Raw genomic sequence first — 17,564 nt, forward strand, 5'->3', positions numbered from 1 at the left:
GAAGATGATATTAGCATTTCCATATCATTGTAAATCGTTTAACTTCACGTAGAAGTAACACACACGAAATCATTAATTTAGTGTTTCTAAAGTTATTGAAAAATCATCGTTCCCATAAGTCTCATTTTAAATAAAACGGATTTTTTAATATTGGGGAAACTGGACACACGTAATCCCCAGAGACACAGGGAAACACAGCAGGGAATATATTCAAGGGCTTGACGATCCCTTCCAAGGTCAACTGTTAGTTGTGGTGCCTGTCTAGGATGTAGTGGGGTTCGACAGTGGGCTCTGTTGAACTTCTATGCAAAAAGGCACCGCCAAAGCGACCGTGTGCCGCTCAAAGCGCACAAGCCCAAGTCCTGGTGTTAGGTGGGACACTAAACATACCTGACACGACGGCCCTCCGACGAAAAAGGAGGTTTGCACAGGCCCAAAAAGCCGCCTTTAAAACGTATCATTACGAAAGATATAAAAAATAATTCGACTCGATACAATCGGAAAAGACATAGGCGACGAATAAAGGATCACGATTAGAAGCTTGGAACGTGGAATTGCAAGTTGCTAGTAATAATTTACGATGGCGATGCAGGGAATCTGCTGGACAGGACAGAAAATGTGGAAAAGCGGGCATCGAGCGGCTACCTTTTATCAAAGCTGTGGCACCATCAACGATCTGGGAACCCGCTTTTAGTGCTGGGCAAAGTGTGCCAAAGCGTGATTGCATGGCAGCCAATAAACGCAAGGATGTAGAAGAGGATAATCGGCCGTCCACACGGGGGGATACCCGACGACGAGAACGAAGCGTTTTATCCCCATTTGGAGCAGATATACGATGGATGTCCTCTGCGGGACGTTAAAATAGTCATCGGTGACATGAACACTCAAGACTACGCGCGGCACCCCCAACTGAAGAGCAGCTAGGCACAGCTTCTCTTGAATCATTCCAGTTCGAGACAGCAACAGGACGTGTTTTTTGCTCGCGCATTTTTCCCAAGTGTTTTTCTTTCTCTCGTTCTTTCGCTGTTTACGTTTTCGCTTGTCGCGTTGGCGTTATTTTCTCCCGGACCCGTCATGGGAGACTCGGTGGCCGATTCGGTCGCTGGAAAAGTGCCTAAGCGCACTGCTCTTGGAGGCGCGGGTAACCGCTCCAAGCAGCTTTTGCAGAGCAACGTGTTCTCGCCGTTGCCGCTTGATGACGCCGGCAATCCGCTGAAAAAGAGGAAGAAGCAGCAATCGCAGCTGTCGCAGGTGCAACCGGAATGGAAGGAGAAGTGCCCACCCGTGTTTGTAAAGGGTGATCCGCCGGATTTGCGCCCGAAAATTCGCCAGCTAATCGCTAAGGGGCTGAAATGTACTTTTCGGCTCTACAGCGAGGGCGTGAAAGTGATGCCGGCCAACAAGGACCACCATCAATCCGTCGTGGAGTTCCTCGAGATCCACAAGTATGAGTACTACACTCATGACCACCACGGCACGAAGCTGCTCAAGGCTTTGCTGCGACGACTTCACGACATGAAGGAGGAGGAAGAGCTCCAAGCAGAGCTTGAAAGTTGCGGACTGAAGCCAGTAGCCGTCCACAAGATCGCGCGTCACGACAAGACGAGGAGATATCGCGACCACCTTTACCTGATCCATCTGGAGCACGGCTCCACTACCTGGAAGGACCTGAAGCTGGTTGGCGTTATAAATTACACCGTCGTTGACTGGGAGCGATATCGGCCAGTGCACCGCGATGTCACGCAATGCACCAACTGCTTCAATTTCGGGCACGGCACCTGGGCCTGGTCAACTGGAACGCTTGCTCGCTCAAGAGCAAAATAATTGAGCTGAAGGATTTCCTTGAGGAGAAGGAAATAGACGTGGCGTTCATCACCGAAACGCACCTAAAACCGGAGGTGAACGTCAACATCCCGGACTTCCGCATCGTGCGACTCGACCGGCCAACCAGGGGAGGCGGTGTGGCTATCGCTCTTCGCTACAACATCAACTGTCGTCTGCTTCCAAGCTTCCAGCTCAGTGTCATCGAGGCGATCGGTGTCGAAATCACCACTTCGGTCGGCACAATCGCGCTCATCGCGGCATACTGTCCAACGCAAGCCAAAGCCGGCGATGGATCATCGGCTGCTCTTTGGAGGGACATCGTCAAGCTGACGCGGAGGCAAGGCCAGTATATCATTGCCGGCGACTTGAATGCCAAACATCAAGCCTGGGGCAACAGTCGCGGCAATCGAAACGGCACCATCTGGAGCAACGACATGGAGGAAGGCCACTACACTATCTTGAGCCCGGATTCCCCCACTCGGCTGAGTCGGTCCGGTGTCCACGCAACCCTCGACCTCTACATAACAAACCTGAGTGACCATGTTTCGCAGCCGGTCGTCTATCAGGAGCTCAGTTCGGATCACTATCCGGTGGTGGCAGATTTGGGCTCCTCGGTCAATCGGCACCAGCAGTTACGGCGAAACTACCATCGGGTGAACTGGCAGCTGTTCCAGCAGTTCGTCGATAACGCCGTCGATTACGAGGTGCGTCCGGAGACGCCGGAAAGTATCGACCGCCAGCTGTACGCTATCGAGGAGGCGATCTCGGTGGCCCGGGAGCAACATGTACCGACGGCTCGGCAGGTAAGCAACTCCTTAAACATCGATACACTCACCAAAGATTTGATTCGATTGCGGAATGTCACTCGCAGGCAGTTTCAGCGTACTGGACTGCCTGAGCATAAGGCACGCTGCAATCGAATCACAAAAATTATCAAGGCCAGAATGGTGGACCTCAAAAATAACGACTTCTCGAATAAGATCCGCACTCTCCCAGATTATGCTAAGCCGTTCTAGAAAATGACCAAAATTCTAAAATCCAAGCCTCGGCCCATTCCACCTTTGATCCCACTAGACAATAATGGCTCTAAGGATCGCTTGATAACTCCTGCAGAGAAGGTCGCTAGGTCGTCACTTCGTCAGCTCACACAATCTTGGGCAGAACATCGTCAGTCCACACGAAGCAGCCGTCAACGAGCATGCTAACAAAATCCATTTGATTCCCAACGACTTCTCGGAGGAGATGGAGATCTCAGCTGACGAATTGACGGCCTATATCAAATCGTCGAAGAACATGAAGGCCCCAGGCTTCGACAGCATCCTGAATCTCGAGCTCAAACACATGAGTGCTCCGTTCTTTGAGCACCTCTCGATGATCTTTAATCAGTGTCTGCGGCTCAGCTACTTCCCATCGTCCTGGAAGTCAGCGAAAGTCATCCCCATCCGGAAGCCTGGGAAGGATCCTTCCTCCCCCAAAAGTTATCGACCCATCAGCCTTCTCTCAGGGTTATCCAAGCTATTCGAAAAAGCTATTCATCATCGGTTACTTGAGTCTGCCGAAAATCTAACATCTTGCTCGAGGAACAGTTTGGTTTCCGACGCGGTCGGTCAACTGTACACCAACTGACCCGAGTTACCAACGTCCTCAGACGGAACAAGTTTGTCTCGAAAACATCCGCCATGGCCTTACTCGATGTCAAGAAGGCATTTGACAATGTATGGCATGATGGCCTGGTGTACAAACTACAGCGCTACAATCTTCATAGCTACCTGGTGAAAATCATCAACAATTTCCTGTCGGCCAGGACATTCCGGATCTCAATCAGCGGAGCGAGTTCCAATGCGCACAACATCGTTGCAGGCGTCCCCCAGGGCAGTATCCTCGGGCCCCTGCTTTTCAATCTGTTCATCTCCGACATGCCAGAACCTCCAGAAGGCGGCATTCTGTCTCTGTTCGCAGATGACACATCCATCGTCTACAACGGTAGAGTGATCAGAGCGCTAGTGGCAAAACTCCAACGAGGCCTGGATGCCCTGACAGAGTACCTCACCAGCTGGAAGATCTGTATCAACGCGGCCAAGACCCAGGTCATCATTTTCCCCCACTCCAAATCCCCTAGACATGTTCCGCCTGGGGACTGTAAAATCATCCTCAATGGCACGACTGTGGAATGGGCCAATGAGGCCGACTACCTTGGCTTGACCCTCGACAGCAAACTTATTTTCAGGCAACAGGTTGACAAAACGGTGACAAAGTGTAACGTCTTGTTGAAACTACTGTACCCTTTGATCAACCGCCGGTCGTCATTGTCCCTGAAAAATGCCGGTCTGGGAGAGCTGCGCTAAAACCCACCACCTCAAACTTCAACGGGTCCAAAACAAATTCCTGAGGATGATCCTCAACACCCCTCCCAGGACAAGAACATCCGAGGTCCACCGTCTGGCCGGAATAAAAACCTTACATGTACGCTTTGGTGAGTGTAAAGCAAAGTTTAGGGTCCGTTGCTTGCACTCGGACCAAAAAGCGCTTAGGGCGCTAGTTCCAATCTAGTTTATCAAATTTTTATTGTAAATATTAGTGTACATAGTAATTAGGTTACAAATTTAAAAAAACACTAGCGCCTCCTGAAGGCCGTCATGATACATTATATTTTAAAAATTAAGTAAATGCATAATGTTAGAAATAAAACAAGGATTTCTTTCAGTGCTGGAGTGAGTCCCGAGTTCTCTACTGTACGAAGGCACAGATATTATTGACAGTAGCTGTAGTAAGGAAAAGAGAAGTCAGTAGACCAGTATTATTAGCTAAGATATACTGTAAAAGAAGTCTTTAATTTGAATATTGTTAGGGTAGTCGTAATCCGGGAAGGAGACTTTAATGTAAGAAACTGAAATGGGTAAAATTAGTATATATCTAATCATTTCAATAAAATTACAGTCTTGAAGCTGTTTCAACTGAACCTGCTATTGAGAGGTCTTCATTTCTCCCGACAAACTTACACCCTAACACATAATAATAATAATAATAATAGCAATAATTGAAATTGATGTTGGAGGGCCAAGCCGGCCGAACACTGTACATGTTAAAAATGATTGTAGAACAAAAAATGTTTTAGATAAAGAAGAATTTTACTACTACTACTACGCTTCTCTTGAAGATGACTGGAGAGATATTCGATCCGTCATTGGCCGCGTGCCACAGCCTGACATGTGGAAGGGCATAAACGGAAACCTTTTTACGTATGAGCGTGAGACGATTCAAAAGTGGTGGCAGCACTACGAAGAGCACCTGAATGGCGATGGGGCAGAACACGATGTCGGTATGGTGACGAACCTGGAAACACGCACTTAGGACTTACATATAAGAGATAAAATATCCGACAAAAATATCAATATTTTGCACTAAAATATCACGAAGAGATCAAGTTATGCTATTTGTAAGAAGTGATCAATATCACGAGCTGTCTTGATATTGAAATGATATTTCGGTGCAAATTTTTGATATTGCTGTCTGTTCTTATATCTCTTTTGTCAATCAAGTCCATATCATCTTTGTTATGCTGTTCATGGCATCTTCCAGGGCTACAGTGCGATCACATTACTGAACACCGCCTACCCGTACAAGGTACTCTCTCAAATTTTATGTCGTCGACTAGCACCAATTGCAAGAGAGTTTGTTGGGCAGAACCAGGCGGTTTTCATGGGTTCGCATACCGCCACGAATAAAAAGTGCCCACACATCATCTATTTGAAGCCGCATATAATACAATCGATTGAGTCCAGCTATGGAAGCTAGTGTACGAACACGGATTTCCTGGTAAACTGGTACGGTTGGTCAAGGCAACGATGGATCAGAAGAAATGCGTAGTTTGAGTTTCAGGGGCATTCTTTCCCTTTCAGACGCGCAGAGGGCATAAGTGATGGTTTTTCGTGCCTGATATTCAACATCGCTTTGGAGTATGTCATTCGAAGGGCAGGGATTGTCACAAGTGGTACAATTTTTTGAAAAGATAGAGGAATAAGAAAATTATTTTGAGCTTTTTAGTGGAATGTTTTCACCTGTCATAAGACGAGTTTATACAATCCCATTGAATTCCACCACTTAATTGTATCTTGACAGATACGTATTTCGACCTCAAAAGTAAGGCCGTCTTCAGTGTCTCGTACTTGACTCGACTAGTCGAGTCGAGATAGAGGAAGCCTACATCAGACAGAAGAAGGAAGCTAAGTGGATCGAACTAATCATCAACACGTCGAAAACGAAATACAGAAGAGGCTCAAGAGAAAACAATTCATAGTAAGCTACCCACCACAAGTTTGTATCGGTGGTGACGAAATCGTGTATGTATTTTGGACTCCGCAAGACGCTCCGAATAGAGTTCGCTGCCGTACCAAACTAACTACCTACAAAACGTTCTTTAGACCGGTAATCCTGTAAAAAGCCAAATAGCACAAATTGACACTGATTTGGTTGCAGCAACTTATAAGTGACTTGATCTAGTCGTACATGCACGTGCCATAGATCCAAGGATTATCAAAGATAGATAACCCAGAACAAGAGATACATGAGATAATTTCATCAGTTGGATCCTATATATAAATCTTGACTGAAAAGATAGTCAGAGAGTTCCAGAGTATGCCAAACCCGTTCCTCAGCAGGTCAGTCATAGAAACCCTGGATTTCGTTCAGAAGCTGTCGGCAGTAGGACATATTGGAGAAGTGGACATGATATGATTCGACGTAGACAAGCGTTCCAGTGAAGGACTCTCTGAACCTTATGGAATATTGGCATCTAACACAAAGGGCAGATACAGCATGGCAAGGAAAGGTGAAGCTGTATTTAACCTTCCGGGACTCGCATTTATTTATTTATTGTCTTTATTAAGGAGACCCGCATGGTCCTGGGTCGCTTACGCAGTGTCGCCCTTGTTGTGAACGAAAAGCGAACTTTTTCGAAGATTTTGTACTTTTTACAACGGTGCGAGTTCCGGAAGGTTAAAACTAGCAAAGGTTATACACGAACGGAAACATTATCATTCCGTATGAACCGACGAAGAGAGTAACAAAGTCAGTTATCTATAATTACCGGTAAATATACATACATTTTTAATCATTAAACTTCGTTACTTCATTAATTTACATATCTAACAAAAAAACAGGGAGACAAACTTCGAAAGATCCGCATAAATGACATATTTATCTAACGCGCACTAATTTGTAATCAACCCGCACAGAACAGAATGAATTCATCCGTTTCTTGCAAACGATCTGACACAAAAACACGATGAAACACGACACCCGTTTAAAAAGTGCTTCAAGTAGTGCCAATAAAACCACAATTTTAAAAAATAAAAAATTAACGTTTATTTCAGCAATTTGAAATTTGGATTCACATTCTGTTGACATTAGTACCAAATATTGCGTAGCTAAAACTGTGAGCAGGATCGACTCACCATTATTAAAAATTTATCGCGAGCGTATAGAACAGAGAACATTCTTGCAATGATAAATAAATAGCTATTTTAAAATGTCTTTACACATCGAGCTGTACACACTTAAATGATATCACTATCGACGTCCTTACGAGGGTACTTTGTACATTACGTTTATCGGTATTCTTACCGCTGAGTTTGACAAATGTATGCCGTGTGAAACATTTTGTATTGGTTTATTTTTACGTTTATCTATGGACATTTCGTTACTCAAAACAACAAAATTTGTATTTTAAGGAACTGATCTATTGGAAAACACTTGGTCCAAATGTTTCCGAAAGTATCATATTCAAATGATGCTTTTCCAACATTTTCATCGACATTTTTCAATCATTTCGATAAATCATTCTCCTTGTCATTTGATATTGTATAAAACAAAAAATCCTAAAATCACAAATGCGACGTCAGTCTCACACGAGCGTTGATAGCTCGTGTGGCGAGTTCGTGGCAGTTACGTTGCTTAAATCGAGTGTGGCCGCATTCATGCTGGTCGGCATCCCCGGGCTAACGGACCCGGTCGCATCCCTACACAGCAAAGCGTTGACCTTGGGGGTCGGCGGTGTCGCGGTTGCTGCCCGCATGCCACCGTACGATGGCAGGTAGGCCGAATGATTGAAGCTGATGTGGGAATGGTTTCCCGAGAGCGGTGTCACTGGGGTCAACTGTTGGGTCACAGGGGTGTGATTGTGGTTGGCGTGACTGTGATTGAGCGCCATGTGGGTCGCGTGCCCGTTTTGATTAAGGTACTGCGCCGGGTGCGATATCGTGCTAATCTGCGGCGAAAGTGTCAAATTTAGGTTCAGCGGAGACTGTCGAACGCTGATGGTTTTCTCCCTTTGCCAAACAAACACATTGTGGACCATGGCTCCCCCACAGAACACGATACCAACGCCAATCAGTATGCTCGTCACTATTGCCGGTGTGGAGTGGAATTGCGTAAAAGTGTACAGAATGATCCCTGAAAAAATAATATTCATTAGAGAATTTTGTTATGCGTATTTTGATTGATGTTGCTTACCAGTTAAAAAAATAGGAATCGAGATAAAAAATCCACCAACCGCGCATACTCTGCTGACACTGGATTTTTGTAAATATTTGTTTCCCCTGTAAAGAAGAGAAAAGTAAAATTATTTAAAAAAATATTTATTTTATATACAATAAACATCTTGAATGCTGAAAACTACATAATTAAAGTAGACCGGTGCGCCGCCACGCCACGCCGCCGCCGTTGCCAAAAATGAATCGGCGCGCCGCCGTATGAAAACTGACCACGCGGCCGAATACTTTTTACTACGCCGATGGCATTTTTACTGTTAAGTCTAGAAGAATCTAGCTCCTGTCGGTAATAAATATTTTCAGCCAAATTCATATGACAATATTTTTCTTTACAATAATTAAACAGCATTTATTCTCATTTCCAATAATATCTAGACCATTGACGTAACTTTCATAAAAGAGGAATTTCACGGAGCAGTTCCTTGAGGAAGCTCCCAGGAGAACATTTAGAGATATTTCTGGAATAGTTCTTGAAGGAATTTTCGAGGATATTTATGTAGGTATTTTTGAGAGATTTCTTGGAAAATTTCTCAAGAAGTCTCTGAAGAAAATCGGGAGAGCTTCCGGAGTATTTTCATATATTTCGAAGGAGTTTTCAAGGGAATTTCCCGTAAAGTTTTTTTACGAGTTCTTGGAGAAATTCTGGAAAAGTTTCCGTAAGAATTGCCGGGGAGATTCTTGGAGGAATTTGTGAAGGAGTTCCTAAGAATTCCTAAACAAATATCTGGAGAAATAATTTCCAGAATAATTTAGTTGTAAACGACTTTCCGGGTGAATCCTTGGAGGAATTTTGGGAAAGGAGCAGAATTCATAGAGGAATGCGCATAAGATTTTCTTGATCTAGATTTCGTAATTTAATTTCCATAATGAGTTCTTCAATAATTACTGGAAGAAGGGGTTTAGTGGAATTACATGTAAATTTTGGAAGGAATTCAGAAGAAATATCTGAAGAGTCCTCAGGGTAATTTCTTTAGAGTTTGCGAAGAAGTTTTTGGAAGAAATCCAAGAAAAAATTCAGGAGAAATTCTAAGAGTATTTATTTAGGAAGTTACAGGGCTTCTCAGGGATTTTCTGAGCGAACAGCCTGAAGCATTCGTATAGGAACTTCCGGAGGAATTACTGAAAAATTTTTGAAGGAATTACCGGAAGCACTCCTTGAGGTACATCCGGAGAAACTCCTGGAGTAAGCTCCGAACGAATTCCTGGAGGAAACCCAATCGAATTCCTGGAGGAACTTCTATACGAATTTGTGGAGAAACTTCCAGAGGAATTCCTAGAGGATCTTTATGAGGAATAGACTCTATCACACTTCCCATAATTCATTACCCTTAATGCCATTACCCCGAAGGTCACTATCCCTAACGCCATTACCCGAAATGAGTCCCTGCCCCGAATGTCATCACCCCGAGTGGTATACTACCCCGAATGACTCAGTACCCCGAATCAGTTTATTTCAATGAAAAAAAAAAAAGAATAATCAATAAAAATTTAGTTATAATTTATGTGAATGATTATTATTTGTTTTACGCCTTATTCAATAGAGCAGGGCGATTCCACAATTTTTACGATAATTTTTATCGTTGATCCGTACTTATTTTTTCATATGATAGTCCTTTTCCAAGGTTCGCCGTGTTGGACTCGCGATTCGTTTCATCAAACTAGAACTGTTTGAAAACAGTATAGAACGAACAGTTCTCGTTCTAAAAAATCCCGTTACATATCATGTGCTATCTTTGAAGACTGTCAAAGCTAAGGAATTTCGCAGTACGTTCTTATGCTCAATGCAGAGAGCTTGAGGAAATTTCAGTCCACGTCGACTGACCTTGAGACGGCTCGTGAACATGTATTTAAATAGAATAAAGGGGTAGAAAAGTTGCTTCTGAAGTTTGCCGGCCATAAATCTTACTGTTCAAGAAGGACAGTAAGGTTTTATACATAGAAAGAAAGGTTTTCTTCTGTTCGTCGAATATGCGAACATTATCAACTCTGTTCGCCTCAAATCATTATCCTCTGTTTCCCTTATATTGGACAAATGCGTTCATTAAAAGAAGGAACTTTTTCAGATAATAATGGCGTAGAATGATAATTTAAGCTAATTAGATGAAAATTCAAAAATGTTGATTATACAGAACCTTTATTGCGTTTCTCTAAGTAACTCTAAGTAGCATATACTTTTATTCTAAACAAATTCTATTCAAAGATTTTCATTTTACGATTCATTGGTATCTATGGGTGTTAAAAAAGTGATAGTGGAAAACTACAGATTCGAAATGGACTTTCGTGTCCCATGTATTCGGGGTAACCGACTAGTGTCCCATTCGGGGTAATGGCTTTCAGGGTACTGTTCCATTCGGGGTAATGGCATTCGGAGTACAGGGGTGGAGCCGATGGAGGAACTTCATGGGGGAATTCCTGGAGGAACTTCCGGAGGAATTCCCAGCGGAACTTCCGAAGGAATTCCCAGCGGAACTTCTGGAGGAATTCCCGGAGGAACTTCCAGAAATTCCTGTAGGAACTTCCGTAGGAGTTCTTGGAGGTACTCCTGAAGGAACTTCTGAAGTTATTCCTGGAGAATTTAGAAAAAATTGGAAAATTTTTATTGCTTGAAATAAGCTCACGCCGACCCACGCCGCCGCCGATTACCAACGGCGTGACGCCGCTGACTAAAAATTATCTATTACGCTGCCAACGATAAATATCCATTCGGCGCATAGGTCTAAATTAAAGTAAGAGGCATAATGAAATACATTGGCCAATTTATGCTGGAACCGGCAGTAAAATGCATGGCTACCTCATTTTCTTTTACTTGTGCGACTTCTTTAAAAACCCGTTAGAGTTAAACAATAAGCACTTTTTCGAATACTCCTAATCTTTTGTATTAATAAAAAAATTAAGTTCGTTTATTGGTTAGGCTCAGGCGTGTATAACACTTTACGGAGCCACGGTATATTGTAATATGTAAAACAACAACGTAATGAATCTTTTTTTAACGTCGAGCGTGAAAGATGACAATCGAATCCCGATGAACCACGATTGGATGTCCTACACCTGGCAACAAGGGGTTCGTTTTGACCATAAATTGTGCGGGCGCCATAAAGAAAAAGGAAAGGTCTTTGGGGAATATTTACATGTACAAAATTATTTTGATGTTTTAGTGGAATGTCTTCACTAGTTATAAGACGAGTTAGTGCCTACTACAGTCCCATCCCGATTTTGGCAACACCCGTTTTTGTCTACCCCCGATTTTGGCAACACCCGTTTTTGGCAACATTTTCTTCCCGATTTTGGCAACAACCTCGAAAAAATTTTTTTTACTACTTTTAGATCTAAAACCTTTTTATTAATATGTAATAGGATAAGCAATACCAAAAGTGAATGTCATTAAGGTTTATATGCATATTATGGACTCTGTACGAATAGTGGGCACTTTCACTGAAATAATGAACCACCACTCATATTACCGCTCATTGCCAAAAAAATCTATTGTAACTTATCTGCTCTTTTTATTCACGTTTTCCATGTCCCTATTCACACTACCCCAATCTAACCAGCCCACCATAGAATGTCGTATTTTTTGGTATTCTCACATATCGACACCGTTGTACATAGTTATTAAGTTATTACATAGTTATTAAGCGAAGCCCGCTGTTTACATCACAATACAACCGGTTTTATAATTTTTCCGTCTTTCTGCTGCATTCCCGTATAGATAATAGGCAACCATATTATTTCAAAGAGTCTTATTGTTTCAAATTGACGTGAATTTTTCTAGCGATTAATATCAGAACTCTGCGCGGGGCTAGGTCTGATGTTCCTAAGATCTTTGAAATTGGACGTTCGATGATTCACCTTTTAATGATCTTCAACGTTCACCAATGGAAGCCTATTGAGTAAAGCGAATCACTTGGTAAGACAACAATGAGCGTCGTTACGGTGCGCTGATAGAAGAAGCCATTCAAGCATTCTAAAAATGAAGACCTCTATGAGTCTGGAACTCTAGCACACTAAATTGGAGGCGTTGATACTTTCTCTCGACTATCTTATCACTTTGAAAGAAGAGCGAATAAAGCAGAACGCATGATGTGGTTTGATTGTTTGGTTTCATTGTACTAGAGAGCAAGCGGGGTACGAATCGTAGCTTACATGGATACCTCACCACGGCTTGGCTTGTTAGACGGTGTTGCTCATTGTTTATCACAGCAACGATCGCTCCTACTCGTTGTTTGGCATCCATTTGAGCAAGGCAGTTCACTCATTGGCTATAGATGCTACGATTTGAATAGATCAATGTTCACAATGCTTACTCACACTTCCAATGCCTGCTCTCGAGTGTTCTGTTTGTGATGGCGAGTTTCAGAAGTGGAGTAATTCTAGCTGCTTCGATATGCGAGTGATGCGTCACATGCGGTTTTATTATTATTTATTCACCCTAAGGCCTTGTGCCCGTCGGATCGTTGTAGAAAACCATTTTTACTCCAAGTGCGCGTTGTTCCTCCACAAGCATTGTCCAGATCTCGAGTAGAGGACTTCCGCCACCGGTTTAATGAGGGCGGTACGGCGCCGAACTCTATTCGATCGGAGTGTTTTTTGGAGTCCAAGGTACGTACGCTTTCCTGCCACGTTGAGTCTCCGAATTTGTCTGCTGATATCGTTTTCGGAGGTCAAGTGAGCCCAAGTACACGAATTCTTCAACCACCTTGATTTTGCCGCCATTGATACAAGCTCGTGGTGAATGGCCGTTGTCTCTCTGGAGCCTACTTCGTCTTCAACGTGTTAATGACTAGACCGGTCTGCTTTGCTTCCCTCTTCAGTCTGATGTAGGATTCTTCCATCTTTTCAAAGTTAAAATAATGGAAGTAGTGCATGGAGAACTGGAGTGCGATAACCTGCAGTGAGCACCAGTTTGTCCGTAGGTTAACTGCCTTCGAGTGTCAGAGGAGGCATGCCGCAAATGGTCTTCCAGCTTCCAATTGGCCACACCGTTACTCGTAAATAGTTCGAAGTGTACATTGTGCTCATGGATCAATCATTGCTGCCTGACATATTCCTGGGTTGAGTGCTAGGAGACCGATTAGTGCAAAGGGATTTCCGTTACCATTTTCTAAAACAATGAAATGTTTTATGCCTTGCGATATTTTTTTCCATAATGTCAGCGAAAATTGTGCACAGAACTTTATTCTTAATCACACCGACCACAAGAAAGTTTGCCTCCATCAAAATCCATTATATAAGAATTCGAAATTTGTAGCACATTTAGTCATCTTGTATCCGTTGGACCGCTATTTGATTTACATAGTGAATTATGATAAAAAAAACTTTTTTGGTGGACTAAAATTTATATGAGATATCGGATTGAAGTCAGCACTTCAATGGACTACAATAGAAACGTTATTTTCAATACCACATTTTTTGTAAGGACGTGGCCGACGCTATAGTTAATTTTAAATATTATTTATTATCAAATTTGTATTATGAAATTGGCTAATTAGTTACATCTTTTGATTACCATTCTTGGGTTTGTTTCCATTTTGTTTGAACTCCGAGTTATGAATAATATCGCAAAAATGTCAATTATGATGCACGTGCATCACTCAAATACACTCCACATACTTTGTAGCACATATTTTAAGTATTTAGCTTCAATCATGCAAACAAAAAAAATTGAAATTTTGTACGAAATTTTTTTCCCGTTTTTGGCAACATCCCCATTTTGGCAACATTAAAATCCGGTCGTGTTGCCAAAATCGGGAAGGGACTGTATTCCATTTATACCAGATATACAATCAAGTGGTGGAATTAAATGGGATAGTGCTTTTCCAGAGAAACCTTTTCTCTTTTCGGCTCAATTCATAAACTACTGCAGCTGTCACTTCATACTTTTTGTTTGCTGTTTTGCATGGCATTCTACGATGACAACGCTAAACATCAAGTTTTTGTTTCAGTGTTTAAAATATTTTCAGGCTTGCGGTAGAATTTTAACAGCTGCGGAAAAACTTTACGGAATCCGCAATGTGAAAATTTTTGAAGAGATCCGCAATACTAACTCGTCTTATGACAAGGGAATATTTACATCGAAACTTGATTTTATATTCAACTTGAATACCTTCAATAAGATTTTTGAAAGGTAAATCAAACATTACTAGCATAAGTCTTGAATATTTGATTTTGCTAGACCAATTTATTTAAATCCCATTCTTAGTGGCAATATGTCTGCTAGAAGGTTTCAAATAAGAAGCTCTCGGCTTTATGTGAGAAAATTATAAGCTAAGTTTTGGAATCATTCGGGGAAGTTTTCCATTTTTGCAAGAAAGTAGTAAAAAGTATTCAAACTTTTTTACAATCTACTACAAATGTCACGAAGGCTTCGGCCCTTGGCGGAAAGGCCCACGTCATCTGAAAACAAAGATTTTTGACACCCTGGTGGTAAAGATAGCCTCACACCTCGGGAATTTGATCCGCGGATTTTTTCTCCATGTGTTTTTGCATGTGAGATGTTTTCGGAATTTGGAAAATAAAAATCCCGGCCCCCTTTAAAATACACGAGGACCAAATTCCGGCGGAAAATTTTCCCGAGGTGTAAGGCAGCCTTAAATCAGGTGAGTCAGAAGTAAAAATGTTATACATTCATATGGGCCCATGTTTACTTTCTTGAGGAACACCACCCGGGTAGACGATAATAGCTCATTAACAGTAAAACGTGATATTGATAACAAACCATGATATGAACTTGTTTAAAATAAGAATAAAAATAACAAGCGAAAATAACAAAAATTTACACCAAAATATCATAAAAATATCCTAATTACTTGCACTGGTGAAAATCTGGTAGATTGTTCGATCTCAATTTCGGTCTCATCCAATGATTTACTATCACTGGGGACTATTGACTATCACTTAAAAGGACTTAAGACGACTTTGAACAGACGTTCGAAAAACTCATGCTGCTCTCCTGTCAAATACTTACTCAAAATCTCATTTCGAAAGCCAGAAAACTCGGCAACAGATACCAAAATTGGCGGAATCCTTACCTTCTTCACACGAATTGTACTACCTGGGCTAGAGGTAGATTCGGTTTGCTCCATTTTGTCATGAATCAAATCAAACTGAATACTCAGTATGATAGAAGAAAAATTGTTTGCAATATTGGAGTAAGAATGAATATCTGAAGTCTCATGCTTTCTTCTATTTTTTCCGCGCTTAGGCATCAGGACGGTCTTGAAACTTTGTTTCTTTGAGGAAAGTGAAGAATTCAGAGATTCCCCCCTTCCTTTTGTTTTTTAATGCTTGTTGCTGATGAAATCGAGGTGGTTGAAGAATTCGTGTACTTAAGCGTACTGCTGACCTCCGATAACAACACCAGCAGATAAATTCGGAGTCACATCGTGGCTGGAAACCGTACATACTTTGGACTCCGCAAGATGCTCCGATCAAATAGAGCTCGCCCCCGTACCAAACTAACTATCTACAAAACGCTAATTAAACTGGCAGTTGTTTACGTAACGATGATTTTGTAGTATGTTAATAATTAATTCCAGAGGGTGAATTTCAAAACGTTTTATATAGTGGACTTCTAGTGCAAAGAATTTTCTACAATTCTGCCGAATAATTATTCGTTATTCAAATGCCACTAATAACGAACTTATAGCGGTAGTAGAATACAAACAACGAATTATTTGGCAGAGTTGAAGAAAATCTTTCGCATACAACACATTTTGGAATTAGGCCTCTGGAATGCATTATATACAATCTACTAAATTATCTAACTCTGATTACAGAATGATCGAAAACATCCTCGTCTATAAGGATAGGAGACCTTGACAATGCTCGTGGAGGACCAACGCGCAATTGCAGTCTTGGAAAGTAAAGTGCTGCATACCATCTATGGTGGGGTGCAGATACTGGACGGTACGTGGAAGAGGCGAATGTACCATGAGTTACATCAGCTGTTGGAAGAACTACCCATCGTTCACACCGCGAAAATCGGAAGACTGCGGTGGGCCGGACACGTAATCAGAATGTCGGCCCGGTGAAAATGGTTCTCGACAACGATCCGACAGTCACAAAAAGGCGAGATGCGCAGCGAGCAAGGTCAGGTGGAATCAGGTGGAAGACGATTAGCGGACCCTCCACAGACTGCGTGGTTAGCGACGTGCAGCCATGGACCAAGCTGAATGGGGAAGACTTCTATGTACTACACAGGCCACTCCGACCTTAGTCTGAGAAATAAATAATAAAAAAAACTGCAAATATAATTTATTGTGTGTTCAAATAGTGAAACTATTAAAAACAATCAAGTAACTATTGAATTACAATTATTAACTTTTTTTTTGTAATTCCTGATCATAATACCTGGTTTGCTGTTCATATTTAAATGATTAAACGGCCTACTTTTCCATACCAACGAAATGGGTGCTTTAATAACCATTATGCAACTCAAATGAGTTGCATAAAATCCATTGTAGCACTATTTATGTATGGATGTAATGGAAAACCCGTGCGGTAAGACGCGCGGCTACAAAGCAAGACCATGCTGAGGGTGGCTGGGTTCGATTCCCGGCGCCGGTCTAGGCAATTTTCGGATTGGAAATTGTCTCGACTTCCCTGGGCATAAAAGTATCATCGTGCTAGCCTCATGATATACGAATGCAAAAATGGTAACCTGGCTTAGAAACCTCGCAGTTAATAACTGTGGAAGTGCTTAATGAACACTAAGCTGCGAGGCGGCTCTGTCCCAGTGTGGGGATGTAATGCCAATAAGAAGAAGAAGAAGGAAAACCCACATTAGAGCAGTAGTTACATGACTATCTGCCTTACATAATAAATTAAATAGTTTGATGGACATGACATCAAAATTCTCTAAAGACAGGCTCATCTATTGCTTCATGGTCTGTTGAGCTATGCAATGCGGAACGATAATATGAAATCTTATTGTTCTCTGCAGAAGCATGATTTATTGGCAAGAATAATCATAAGAAGTAAGTAAAACTGTACCATTTTGGTACAAATTTAACGTATTAAGCTTAGTACGGACATCTCAAGGAAAATGCTCAAGGAAAATTCGATATAATTACCAAAGTAGTTTTGGCGTAATGGAAACAGTAGGCGGAGCTTATACCATTTTCTGTTTTCATTCGCATTCGTGTTGTTTTTGGACAATGTCATCAAACAGGTATGTGATGAGATTGAGGAAAT

The 17,564-nt window shown here is 42.0% G+C and overlaps 1 protein-coding gene across 1 annotated transcript in view; it reads right to left on the bottom strand.

Moving 5' to 3' along the window:
• Nucleotides 1–7,162: 7,162 nt before the first annotated feature.
• The window catches only part of LOC134221288 (uncharacterized), a 125,777-nt gene continuing 115,375 nt past the window's right edge, over nt 7,163–17,564 (bottom strand). Inside the window, exons 4-5 of the mRNA XM_062700490.1 lie at nt 8,335–8,420; nt 7,163–8,274 (exon numbers count right to left, since the gene is read on the bottom strand). Coding sequence (XP_062556474.1) covers nt 7,727–8,274; nt 8,335–8,420 — 634 coding nt within the window. The 3' untranslated portion in view covers nt 7,163–7,726. The remainder of the gene's footprint in view (nt 8,275–8,334; nt 8,421–17,564) is intronic.

The sequence above is a fragment of the Armigeres subalbatus genome, chromosome 3 (genome assembly GCF_024139115.2).
Source record: "Armigeres subalbatus isolate Guangzhou_Male chromosome 3, GZ_Asu_2, whole genome shotgun sequence".
Taxonomy (NCBI): Eukaryota; Metazoa; Arthropoda; class Insecta; order Diptera; family Culicidae; genus Armigeres; species Armigeres subalbatus.